This window comes from Sapajus apella, unplaced genomic scaffold, assembly GCF_009761245.1.
Source record: "Sapajus apella isolate SASKATOON/1434 unplaced genomic scaffold, GSC_monkey_1.0 scaffold4, whole genome shotgun sequence".
NCBI lineage: Eukaryota > Metazoa > Chordata > Mammalia > Primates > Cebidae > Sapajus > Sapajus apella.
In genome coordinates, this window is record NW_022436944.1 from 14,125,195 (window position 1) to 14,139,461 (window position 14,267).

A 14,267-nucleotide genomic window follows, 5' to 3' on the forward strand; every position below is an offset into this window, starting at 1 on the left:
TACTAAAAATACAAAAATTAGCCGGGCGTGGTGGTGTGAACCTGTAGCCCCAGTTACTTGGGAGGCTGAGGCAGGAGAATTGCTTGAACCCGGTGGGTGAAGGTTGCAGTGAGCTGAGATGGAGCCACTGCTCTCCAGCAGCCTGGCAACAAAGCGAGACTCTGTCTCAAGAAAAAAAAAAAAAGAAGAAGAAGAAGAAAGAAAAGAACTGAAAAAAAGAACAAAAATTGAAAAGCATCTCACTCTTGCTTGCTAGCTCTTGATGTTCTCACACATGCACATACACACTTACACACTTTATCTCATGAAGATTTGAATGATTACTGATAAACTCAATGAAATTCGTTCTTACTGTCAGCCAATACCTACTATCTTCTTAATAGAGAGTGACGGTTAAAACGTGTGTTCAGTAGAAAGAGGAGAGGACCCTCTATAGCTAGGTGCACCTATTTAAAGCCCATTTCCCACCTCTGCTTACTTACGCATGTCTAATAAGTGTGGAGCAGGCTAAACAGGGTTGGGAAAGAAACTCCTTTCCTGAGGGAAGCTGATGCTAATCAGACTTCCCCATATTTGTCTCTATCATTTAAGAAACATATGGTTTACATAGCCTCTGAAACAATTTGGAACATGTAACGAGGAAGTTAAAGTGCTCAGAAAAGGGCAAATGGAAAAACCATCTTTCCTTGCATGGAGAAGTTTATATGGAGACTTCCTTTGATTGTCTTATATGTGCTCATCAAGGCATCTGCATTGTGAAAGCAGTGGCTCCTATCAGGTGCTTCGACTGAATCAAATCTATGTAAATCTGTTGCTTGGAGTGTAAACAGTGATGGGTTCCTCTGTTGAAATCCACTTAAGGTCCTAGTAACCTTTGTTGAGATTTCTTTCTTTTCTGGCTTTTAACAAAATAAAGAACTACTAGTAGAGAAAAGGATATGATGATAAACACATATTCTAATTGTGTTTTTCCTCTGGAAGGCATTCTTTGTTAAGCAGGTCAGACAGTGTTTGGTTCTACTACACGCAGCATAATATCAAGGGCAGAAAAATGATACACCTTATTGTTAGCAGTGGCTTTCTTAAGGAGATTCTTATGTAGCCCTTTAAGTTTCTGTCCCATAATTTCTATAAAGGTTAGAATTTTCATACTTAGCATATATTTATTACCTTGAAATCAGGAAGGCATTTAAAATTTGCATATAACTTGCATACATTTTTAAAATACCAAAGCTACATATATGCATATGCAGTAGTTTGCACAGGAATAAGAGATGCCAACTTCAGCAGAGCAGGTACTCTGGGGAAGAAGAGGAAGAAGGGCTGATGGTGGAAGAACTTTAGGTAATCTGAAGTGTTTTTATTTTTTTATTTTTATTTTATTTTTAAAGACAGGGTTTCACCATGTTGGCCAGGCTGGTCTCGAACTCCTGACCTCAAGCAATCCACCCACCTCGGTCTCCCAAAGTGCTGGGATTACAGGCGTGAACCACTGTGACCTGCCAATCTGAAGTGTTTTATATATTTTTTTGTTAAAAAAAAAAAAGGGGGATCTGACTCTAATATGGCAAAAAGTTAGTATCTGTTAAGTATGGATTATAGGTATGTTTGTATTTGATAATTTTTTACAAGGTTGAATCATTTTACAAGTAAAAAAAAATAATTTAATTAAAAATACATAGACGTGACTGCTGTCATCACTCTAGGTGTCTGTGGCTCCTTAAGGAAGCAACTGAAGTCCTGATAATGGAATGCCTTTTCTGCCCTCTAACAATTAATTCTCTGCAGATGACATCACTGACTGAAAATACACTATCAAGTGAGACTGAATTCAGTAAAGTGATTAGGTGTTTAAAAAAATGGCTTTTTCTGCTGGGTGCAGTGGCTTACACCTGTAATCCCCGCACTTTGGGAGGCCAAAACAGGCAGATCACCTGAGATCGGGAGTTCGAGACCAGCCTGACCAACATGGTGAAACCCTGTCTCTACTAAAAATACAAAATTAGCCGGGAGTGGTGGCACATGCCTGTAATCCCAGCTACTCAGGAGGCTGAGGCAGGACAATTGCTTGAACCTGGAAGGTGGAGGTGTGGTGAGCTGAGATTGTGCCATTGCACTCTGGCCTGGGCAACAAAAGCAAAACTCCATCTTAAAAAAAAAAAAAAAAAAAAAAAAAGGCTTTTTCCATAAATGAATAACACCCAGTTAGAATATAAAATAAAGATGTCACTTTATGATAGCCACAAAACCCATAATATATTTAGGATTAAACTTAACAGGTTTCTTCTGTACATAGACAATTTTAAACAACTTTAGAACAAGACCCAAATTAATGGATAGAATAGCTTGATATTATAGATATCAATTCTTCCTAAATTAATATATAATTTAAACACAATCCAAGGAAAACACAAGTAAGGGTTTTTTGAGAGATGGCAGGGAATGGAAATAGTTGATTATAAACCACAGAAAAAAATAAACATGCAGAAATAGCCAGAAAGATTGTGGAAAGAAAGAATAAACTAGCCTTACGATGTATTCAAACATACTATAAAGCTGCAGAAATTCAAAGACTGGGACAAGGGCATCAGTTGACTGATGGATTAGTGAAGCAGAATAGTGGGTTCACGAGTTGACACAGACATGTCTGGAGATCAAGGACATACCACAGAGGTGACATTTCAAATCTCTGAAATAATAATGGATTAATCAATAAATAATATTAGGATGTTTGAGGAAACATATCAAATCGTTTTTAAAAGTGGATCCCAATCTCACTCCTAAAACCAGGATATTTCCTTGGACCCAAGCTCTGGGTGGGTAAGAGTTGTGAAGAAGTGAGTAACAAGACAGGTCTTTCTGCTGGATACAGACCTATAAGGGCCTGCATTGTGGTCAGAGAGGTGCTGTTTAAACATGTATATACCATCTTAGAGCGAGCTCTCATCTTAACCCTTATTAGCAAGCATTTTAGGTACTTAAACACGGATGAACAGGAATGAGAAACAGGCTACCTTACCAAGATGAACCCAGGAGGGTGAAGGGTAGGATGGTGATGGGGAGGCAAGGGAGAGGATTAGACTGCACAAGCCAGTTTTCCCACAACCCACATCGCTTAGCCCCAGCTGTAAGTATAAGTCTCACACAACCCCTTACGTTGTTTTAGAACTCTCTTTTATGGTCCATATCTGACAAATGGAAACCCACGCAGCACTTCCAGTTGTTCCTTTTGTAGAAACGTTTGATTTAAAAGAAAGATGCTTTGAGATTTGTCACTAACATCAATATTATATGATTTTTGGCATATATTCTCAAAATAATGCCATTTATTTTTACCTATTCAGTACTTGCCTTTCCATAGGCTTTTAAAACATTCACACAGCTTCTCTGTCCTGAAAAAAAATCTTTACTAGAATGTGCTGGTGCCATGAAAAGTGTCTCCTGAGTTAGCAACTGCCTGCGTTCTTCAGATCCTTGTGCTTACAGGCCTGTGAAGTGGATTCCCAAGGCTACCACGGCCCATCACCCCACCAAATCAAACAACCGGATTTTGCTATTATTTCTCTTTGTGTGTGTACAGAATCTAGTGACACTGAGCAACTGTGAATCCTAAAACTCATCTTCTAATGCCTTTTGTGAATTTTCTATGTCATTCTTCTTTGGGAACACTCTCCAAGCTCCTCTTCTAGACTATCTTACATTAAATTCCTCTGAAGAATTTAACTGGATACACAGGAGTTGGGGTTTTATAAGCTCAAAGGAAATTCATCCATATGTATTAGAAAAACTGTTCTGTAGATTTCAGCTTGTTTCCCTTCTCCTAAAAAGCATGATTCCTAAACCCTCATACTTGATCTTGTGCTTAAATACTAGTCAAACTTTGCTGAGATGGAGGACGTTTAATTTATGCTGAAATTTATTTTAAGAGATTAAAAAATTTTTTCACATGACTGAGGTTGATTTCCATTTTACAGCTTGGTTTTAGAATTATACTGCTAACATGTTTTTGGTGGAATACCATACAATTTTAAAGAAATGGAGTACGGCACAGCAGGTAAAAAAAAGTACACCCATGATTTGGAATGTCTGAGAAACCCAATTCTATCACTCACTGGCTTTGTGAACCCAAAGAAGTTACTGATCCTCTCTGTGCTTTAGTTTTCTCATCTGTAAAGTGGGAATAATAACACCAGACTCACTGGATTGTTGGGAGGATTAAATGAGATAATCCATTTATTACCTCATTGTGTATAAGGCTTTTACAATCATGCCTGACTTATAGTAAATACTTAGTAAAATATCAGCTAATGTTTTTTTTAATTTTCCCAACAGAATGCCATCCATTTAAATTGCTGGCATTTTGTTAAAAGCCCAATAATTATATGTGTTTTGCAAATCTGCAGGTAAACCAAGCATAATTAGAGCTGAATACTCATGTCAAGAAATCCACAATTTGGCAAGTGCTCAGACCAGTAAAACAAGGCACAATATTTATCCAGAAACAGATTTCAAATAGCCCTACTTGCTCATTTCCTCCAGATAATTCTGAAGTCTAACATGCCACACACATCCCATTTTATTGTTAATAATATAACAAATAGTGGAGATGAGATCCCCATTCATCAATATGATAAGGATCTGTTGTGATTCACCACCACCAAAAAAGACAGCCAATGACCCAGAAAAGGGCCAGGAAGCCCCATTCCTGTCACCATGGACCACCAGATACCACAGCCCAGCACCTCTGTGGTTGCCCAAGGGATGCTCTGAACCCATAGTCCTTGACAAAGAGGAGATGGACAGTTCTGAGAGGCTGTTAGCACCTTACTGAAGCTCTCTCCCTGGGATAAGCAGAAGTAAGCAAGCCCTGAAGAGCAGGCAGGCAGCTTCTTAAGTGGGTAACAAGGCTATCCAAATTATAGAGCAACCCCACACTTCAACTCAGGAGCACCGCACCACTGACTTAGGTCAACAGAAAGGAAAAATTTACTATTTATTTTACTTTTTTCAACCACCATGTTATAGTGTCTCCTAATCACTGTGAGGAATAGTGCAAAAAAACTGCTACTACAACGTGTACACGATTTACACCAATTTATAAAAGAATAAAAGTAGATCAAAAGTTATTCCTCACTTACATGCTGCCTGACATAGGTTTCGTGAAGAGGGAAAGGCACAGAGTTAAAGGCATTTATTCCCAAACTGCTTTTGTTCTGGAGGCCATAAATTCAGGTCTGGTCCCAGAGTATGCCATACCTTCAGCTAGGCAGCAATTATGTAAAGGTTTAAAATCATCTTTTTAAATAATAAAATATTCTAGAAGCAGAAGGGCAATAATTTGATTTATGGCAAAATCTTTAGAGAGAGAAACACAATTATCAAAAATAATCTTAATTATAGCACATATCAGTTACTTAGCAAGACTATTCATATTCACTGTAGTAAGAGCTTTATGTGCATTATCTCATTTAATTCTCACAGAAACTCCATGAAGATGATGTTATTATCCCCATATTACAGAGAGAACACTGAGGCTCTGAGAGATGAGAAGTAACTTGCCCAGGATTTGAGCTCCGTTCTTTCTGACCCCAGGCACCGATATTGTGCTTCTCAGTAGTGGCAGCTTTCAACATTTAACAGCAAAGCCAACTCTCCTGACATATGCAGAGGAATATTCCTCATAACATCAGAGGAATCAAGAGTCCACAGGACAGTGAGAAAAAAAAGGAGCAAAAAAGTACCAGGGCTGTCATTTCTTTTCCACCCCATCTTGCCATCTTGAATTTAGAACTCAATACCAAAATAGTCAGGAATAACCAAGTTTCATGTGTTCCAGGAATAAAAAAGCTTTCAATCATTCTTACTGCCCTTCCTTTAGCCAAGATACTCTTAATTTCCCTAGGAAGGAGTTTATTCTGCCGATGAAGACAGATGTCAGATGATTTCAGCCTTCTATAATAGGAAAGAGCTTTCTCATGGAAAAAGCAAGAAATGGAACCAAACCAGGCCATGAACCTTTCAAGGGAGGCTGTATACCTTCAAGCCACTGGGTATTCAAACTACTTGGGAAAATCCAGGTTCAAACTTAAGTCCTTGACCTTATGATAATAACCCAGTAGTTTGTATTATAGAAAATTTTATAAAACCTGAAAAAATTTAAAAATTTTGAAAACCTTTTTATGAAACCTGAAAACTTGTAACATGTCATGGGGCTTGAGCTATGTCAGTATATACAGTATTTATGGCACCAGAAATCAGGAAGTAGAAATCTCCTGTCTTAGTCGGCAGGAAAGAAATTCTATGAAAGGGAAACTCTTCTGCAGCTTCTGACGCTAAATTAGCTAATGGTAGAGTAAAACTCGCAAATATGATTTGGTACTGGTTCTAGTTTTCTCCTAAAACCCATAAAACTATAAAAATACTCAACAAAAGCTTACTTTGGAAAAGATGTTTCTCAAAACAAAAAAGGTGTACGTTTTTATGCTTTTCCCCCCAATATCTTTATAGGATGAGGGAAAAAGTGAAATATTCTAGAAAAATACAATGAAGAAGTAATGAACATAAAGAAATTGGGCCTTTGGAAGCAAAGACTCAGATTAGAATCCTGGCTCTGCTAAAAGACCTATAAAAAGATATTTTATCTCTCTTTTCCTCAGTGACTTCATCTGTGAAATGGAAATAATCCTGGCCTCCAGAAGTGAGAGACAATAAATTCTGTCTGTCTTAAGCCACTCGCTTTGGTCGTGGCACTTCAATATAGCAGCTGTAAGCAACTAACACAATGAGGAAACTAATACAGGAAGGAAAATTTTGCTTTTAGCTTCAGGTGAAATTGGTGGAGAAGACCGAAGCCAGACAGAAGGGACTATATCTTACAAATAAACCTTTTAAGAGTTTGAATCTAGTTAAGTTTGGATTCAGTTTTGTATTTCAAAACTAGGGACAATAGTACTTAGAGCACACGGTTATACATGAAGGTGTAGTCTGTAATAAGTCTTAGATATAGTAAGTTATTATTAGGCACAAATTGGATATTATGTTACTCATTAATCTATGAGTATAACTTGACAATCTATTACTTTTATAATACAATATTACTATTCTTGCTGTGTCAGTCTGATAGATTTACACACCTTCACTACTCCAAAGGCAAAGCTGGTTTGGTTTACTACCATGCTAGTATTGTGGTTTTCAATTAGCAGTGATTTGCCTCACGCAGACATTAGGCAAAAATGTCCGGAGATGTTTTTGGTTCTCACAACTAGGGCAGAGGGGGGCTGCTACGAGCAAACAGTGGATATAGACTAGGAATGCTGCTAAAACATCCTACATTGCACAGGACAGCCCCTAAAACAGAGAATCCTCACACCCAAAACATCCATCATGCCAAGGTTGAAAAGTCTGCTCTTACAGTAGCACCCAGATAACTTCTGGTCAAAGTTTCAAATACCAAAGTGTTCATATTTTCATCCAGAGTAGTCAATCATGTATCTTTTTGAAATTTGGTAGAACCAGACTATTAATAGTGACTCATTAGCAGCTCATTGTTAGTGAAAACATTAAATTTTCTTTTAAAGAGTGAGGCATGCACCCATAGCCCCAGCTACTCAGGAGGCTGAGGTGGAAGGACTGCTTGAGCCCAGGAGTTTGAGGCTGCAATGTGTTATGATCATGGCTGTGAATAGCCACTGCACTGTAGCATGGGCAACATAGCAAGGTCCTGTCTCCAAAAAATAATTAAAAATAAAAATAAACTTTCTTTTAATGTTCTAAAAAAGTGAAAATTCCTGTTCACAAAGACATCCTCACAGCCACTCATCAAGCCAGCTTTACAAGCACTAGCAGTGATACATGCACTAGCTAGTGGAGGGGGCCACACACCTCAGCAATCTATGGAATGTGCTCAGTATAAACCATCTGCCAGTCGGGATCAGAGGAGGAAGAGTAACTGTCCTCCCGAGCAACCTTTCCCAGTAGTTGAAAAACCTGTCTGAAGATGAAAACCACTGGAAACCCAGCAGCTAAGTTCCTTGATTGAAACCTGGAATTACAATTAGGCAGTGGGTGGCTAGGTCAGTACTCAAGCACTGGCACAGGTGATTTTCCTTTATCTGTAACTTGTAGCCAAGCCTGAATTATTGCCTTGCTCAGGGTTTTTGTATCTCCTTTACTGTTGCCTCTGGCATGCAAAGCATTTGCAGTCACCTCCTTGAAGCTATCATATAAATACGGTCAGGCATACTGTACATTTTTAACCAAGTCTGTTCATCAAGCTTCTGTGGTCTGCATGTCACCTCACCGCATACTCAGGTCATAAACAATTTAGGTCTCCAATACTATTCCCTAAGAGCACCCTAGAAATATAATGAACTAATTGGCAAGGCAAGAAAATTCATTTTGGTAAAGGCCAAATTAGGGTCTCAGGTTGTCCTCTCCATTGAAGCTGTGTACCTTGCTTTAAAAAAAAAAATTCATTGATCTTTGTTTTATTAATAATGCAAGTTCAAATTTACCTGAGCAAATAAATGTGGGATAGCTAGGAGAGCAATGTTAAATATAATGAGAAAACCATCTGTGAAGGGCAAAGTATGCTGCTAAGTAGAATAGCATATACCTTCATTCTAACTTTCAATAGTCTATATTTATTGACTAGCTCTGTGCAAATTCAGGAACAAAAGTCGCACTGTACTGGTTTAAATACCTTTAGTGTTTTCATTAAGTCACCAAAAATCATCATAATTAAAATTACATTTATACTTAACATTGGCTTAGTAATGTCAACGTACATTTTATCATTTAATTCAAAAGTTTAGTTAAAGCTCTCGGTCCACTGAGACAGAACAAATATTTCAACAGCTGGAAGATGTTAAAAGTCAAGAGTTCTGGCATTTGGAGAGACATATATAATTACTCTCCCCTAAAAACAAAACATCCTGGAGAAAGCCAAGAAAAAATGCTATCTCATAGGAAACCAACAAAACACAAAAACAGAAAAATTATAATTCTTCTCTAATCTTTATTTATAAAATTTACTTAGCTACTAGAACTATTTAGACTGCCCCAGGTAAGACAAATAACTTTTCCTTGCAGATATGGAAACAGTATTTTCCTAAGTATGAAAAATAATTATCAGCATTTTATGTATCATTTCATATCATGGCTTTTTAGGGAAGACCATACTAACTTTTCATTTCAGCTAGACAGCCATTTGGCTGAAATAATTCATAATATGGTCTGATTAAAAGGAACAAAAAGAAAAGCTCAATCTGTTTCAATTTAGTTTGAATTTTTAAGCTATAAAGTCAGCAACTCAGAACAAGCATTTAATTAAATATTTCATGATACATTTGGACATTTATTTTGTATTTTCATAGGGATCCGTTTCTATAATTCTCTTCACCTTGCCTCAATTGCACCCCAGGGCCACCCCTGCTCTCACCACGTGCCATCAATTCAGCCCACCATTATTTCCCTCGTATGTGGAAATAACAGACCACAGATTTATGTTTCCACTCTAAGTTCATATTCTAGAAAAGATGGAATAGTTACGTAGAACCTCACATGTATTGGGTGCATTTAATAAAATATGTTCCCTAGAAAAAGTCAGAGTTAGGCCGGGCGCGGTGGCTCAAGCCTGTAATCCCAGCACTTTGGGAGGCCGAGGCGGGTGGATCACGAGGTCAAGAGATCGAGACCATCCTGGTCAACATGGTGAAACCCCGTCTCTACTAAAAATACAAAAAATTAGCTGGGCATGGTGGTGCATGCCTGTAATCCCAGCTACTCAGGAGGCTGAGGCAGGAGAATTGCCTGAACCCAGGAGGCGGAGGTTGCGGTGAGCCGAGATCGCGCCATTGCACTCCAGCCTGGGTAACATGAGTGAAACTCCGTCTCAAAAAAAAAAAAAAAAAAAAAAAAAAAAAAAGAAAAAGTCAGAGTTGAGGGTGTGTGTGTAGAAAGGAACAGTTTGAGAGAAGAAATACTGCAAAGAAAAGGTTTTTACAATATTTTTCATTGATGTCTCACCAGAGTTGGACAAAAATACACAGCTAGAAACCTGAAGTAAGAAGAACAAACACTCTGCCAATCAAATGATTTACTTTACTCCCTTCAGAAGGCAGTATGGCTAACACCTTCCCAGTCACAGGGGAATGTTTTAGACTAAGAATCATTTTTAAAAAAGTGCATTTTAAATTAAGCCAAGAGGAGCACTAGAGTTGTTCCCCAGCCTGTTCTCAACTGGACCAATTATTTTTCTGTTTTACACAAAGGTTTTATGGTAGAAGAAGTCTAAAAAACACTGAACGAGAAGAAAACCAATGCTGCCTTCCCAGGGATATTATAAGAATTGAATGATATAAATGCGCAAAATGCTTAGAACAGTAGCTTGCACACTGCAAAAGCTCAATAGAGACTGGCAAGAATTATGATGCAGATAATGATTCAAATCTGAACTACACAAGCAATTTAAAGAAAATGAACCACAGATGCTATTATGATTCAGTATGTAGAAACTGTAGTTCTAACACCTCTGACTTTTAAAGGATGATCACCCTAACAGGTATCTGGATGATAGAACTTTAAAACTGGGTGTCTAGTCAGCAACACCAGATAAAGACTTACCTCTTTTTCTTGGTGATAATGAGCACATCATTAAAGAGAAAGAAGTAGACTTGCTGTTTGGATGTCCTTCTTGAGAAAAGCACAGTGTCTTCTACATAGGCCGTCAATTCACCTCTTTTTACCAACCACCGGGAAGAGGAGACTAAAGGAAAAGGCTGCAAAAAGAGAAAAACTCAGTGGCCAAAGCCAAATTAAAATCCTTTTAAGATTACTGAAAGTAAAATATAAAACTTACATTCAAACAAATGATACTTATCACGGTATGCATCATTGTTTTACAGACATATAAAACTGAACTAAAAATACAGAAGTATAGTGTATTCTTCAACAAAAAAAAAAAAAAAAGGAAAAAGAACAATATATCTTCCAATATTAAAAAAGAAACTATTAACTTCCCAATATGAAACTAAAACTCAATGAGAAAATGTTATTGGATCAATAAAAAATTATGACCCTTCTATTAGCTCTCAAGTGAAAAAGTAGGGAGTTACATAAAATTGAAAAACCTAGTATAAAATCTATCTTAATCAACTAGTTACTTTAAATATCTCAAATCAGAATCTAAAAATACAGAAAAAAACATGGTTAATGAGACAGATATAAAAGTCTACATTTACTTTATGAACTAAAAAGGTTTTTTTCAAGAGAAAAAAAAAACCCACATACTTATTTTTTTGTCTACTAATTATCTACCTAGCCATATTCTCGAGAACACCTGTTCATAAGATCATGGTACCTTTCTTTATGGAAGTTTGTCCCTAAAAGCAACATACCACTTTATGGCTGTGAAAATGAGGTTCTTCCAAAATAATCCATCAGAGTATCATAGAAAAGTCTGTATCTAAAAAAAATCACATGCTGCATTTTTTATTTTCTTTAGTCTTGTGCAAGCCAACTGGAAAACTCTCAAAACTACAGAACAATCCTTACCCTAGAAAGCTTTTTTTTAAAGTTACCAGAAATGTTTACTGCCAAAGATCTGATTTAAAAGACTACATCCATAAAATAAGCAAAAGTTCTTGGACACATAAAACAGAATGCAGAAATGTGTAATCAAACATCACCCTTTTCAGGAAATAATGATTAAAAATAGCTAAAGGAAATTGAGGATATTGGAGAGGAAATGAGAAGGCTAAGAAAGGATTTCATATTTACTTTAAACTTTATAAAAAGCTTTTAGAAGAAGATTGCTTATCATTTATATACTGTTTTCCTGAAGGTCCAAAAATGAAGATAAAAGATTATGGGGACTTTTCAAAACTGGCTACTAAGGGAGTTCATGAAGTTTTCAACCCCCTAAATCTCAAAATCAGACAATTACTCTACAGAGATGGCTGAGACCTTAAAGGTCAACAGATTGCTTAGATAACTCCAGCAGATTAGGCAGCACATACAAGAGGTCACCTTGTGTCAGGGTAGGTCCGGCTGAAAGACCGTAATTACAGGAAACACAGGACTATCTTGCTATTGCGTGTAACCCTACAAGATGAACCAAGGACAGTATTATTGTTAAGTTTTAGTGTACATGCTGCCCTGCGACTGTTCTGATTTAGGGGATGGAGAAAGAAAGGTTTTTTAAATTGTTTTACTGTTTTTAAAGCGATCAGTTTTTACACAGTCCTCATACTCCACTAGGGGCAAAACTAAATTTCTACCTATAAACACCTAAAATTGACAATGGCTTTCTATGTAGCTATGCTTCTTTTGAAAACAAAGTCCAACATTACATATAGTGTATGTTTCAAATTTATTGTTAGAAGACTGAACTCAGATAGGTTTTATTAAAGAAGAGATATTAAAATGATCAAAATAAAGGAAGTCAGAACAGCCCAAAGTGAGCATGTGTGAATTCCCCTAGCAAGGAAGTGCTGAGACTAGAATTGAGGTGTGAACCAGAAATTAGAAAAAAAAATAATCATGAACAAAGATATATCCTGAACAGTACTGAAATAATGCCTATGGAGCAAAAACTTCATTCTTTTTTCTATTACCTAGTATCCTAGAAAACTAGCCTCAGCATAAAATGTAACTAATTTTATAGGGCAGCAAGAAAAGAAAAGGGCTGCTGAAAAGCAAATAATTTTTTTTAATGTTGAGATAAAATTTACATAAAATTTAGTGGTTTGTAGTATGTTCACAATGGAGTTTAATAATCACCATTATCTAATTCCAGAACATTTTCATTACCTCAAAAAGAAATCCCACATGCATTGAGCAGTCTTCCTCCAGTCTTCCTCCCCTAAGCATCTGGCAACCACTAACCTACTTTCTAACTCCACAAATTTGTCTATACTGGACATGTCACATAAATGGAATTTTGCAACATGTGATCTTTGAATTTGGTTTCTCTCACCTAGCATAATATTTCCAAGGTTCGTCCACATAGCATGTATCAGAACTTTATTCCTTTCTCTGCCTAAATATTTTACTATCTGCATATACCACATTTTGTTTATCAGTTCATCCACTGATTGGGGTTATTTCCACTTTCTTGGCTATTATGAATAATGCCGCCATGAAAATTCATATATACATTTTGAAGTATCTCTTTTCAGTTCTCTTGGGTACATACCTAGGAGTGGAACTGCTGGGTCATATAGTAACTCTTATGTTTAGATTTTTGGGAAACCACCAAACTGTCTTCTATAGCATAAAGACTTTATAACACTTTAGACTTCTTCATTTTGTCTGTTATATCTTGGATTTCCATTATTAGCAAGGCCCCAATATGGCAACCAGCAAAGCCTTCTGCCAACTAATACACCACCACTCTACTCAGTGACACTGAATGTATGTCTCATAAAGCAGCCTATGAACCCACAACTTCTCCATGGGCTTATTCATAAGGTCAAACTTTCCAACACAAGACAAAAAATAAAATTTCTTCCCAATTCTATAGAGGCAAATTTTAAAGAAAGCTGTTTTCTCGCGGAGAAAACACTGGATTTGAGACACAAACTAATTTCTGGTTTTTGATATTCTTGGTTTAGTGACCACCTTTTTCTCTATAACCATCATTTTCTTTCCTCCCATCTCAGAGGATAAGCTCTCCAGTCTTCAACACTCTGCTTTCAGCTCTAAGGCCTTATTCCCTTGATTTCTTCCCCTCTCATTAGTATTCTCTCCTTCCTGGCTCATTTTCTGCAAACTATCCTGAAGACTATTCACTAAAAATGGTCCCATGACTTTGTGTATTCTCTAGATTTCATCACTGCCTTATCCTCTTAATAGTCAAGTTTCTGAAATGAAAAGTAATCTGCTTCAACTGCTTCATATCCCATTCATTCTTCAATGCACCCACCACATCTATTTAACTATTCTGATAAACATCTCAATAATGTTTGCTGCTTGTTATTATAAGTCAGGTCTGTTTCAATCCTTTATATCTCTTAAATAATTTAATTTTCAAAATAACTCCATGAGGGAAGGTATTAAATCAGCTTCATTTTAGGGTTCAGAAAACCAAGACATAAAAAGGCAAGTGATGCCAAGGTTGTACAGCTAGTAAGTGGTAGAACTGCTACTGCAGCTCAGGCAGGTCAGCTCCAGAGCCTGTGCTCTAACTTTATACTACCTTCCAAAGTTCCAATCCAGGGATGCTTTCCACTCCTCTCATATTACTGCAATTTAGCACTTGACAGTCT

At 37.0% G+C, this 14,267-nt stretch overlaps 1 protein-coding gene across 2 annotated transcripts in view; it reads right to left on the reverse strand.

The window, feature by feature from the left end:
- Nucleotides 1-14,267, reverse strand: part of ARHGEF26 (Rho guanine nucleotide exchange factor 26) — a 128,758-nt gene that overhangs the window by 22,208 nt on the left and 92,283 nt on the right. For both annotated transcript variants that reach the window (XM_032262853.1, XM_032262860.1), the window contains exon 11: nt 10,624-10,778. In XM_032262853.1, the coding sequence (XP_032118744.1) occupies nt 10,624-10,778 (155 nt within the window). The remainder of the gene's footprint in view (nt 1-10,623; nt 10,779-14,267) is intronic.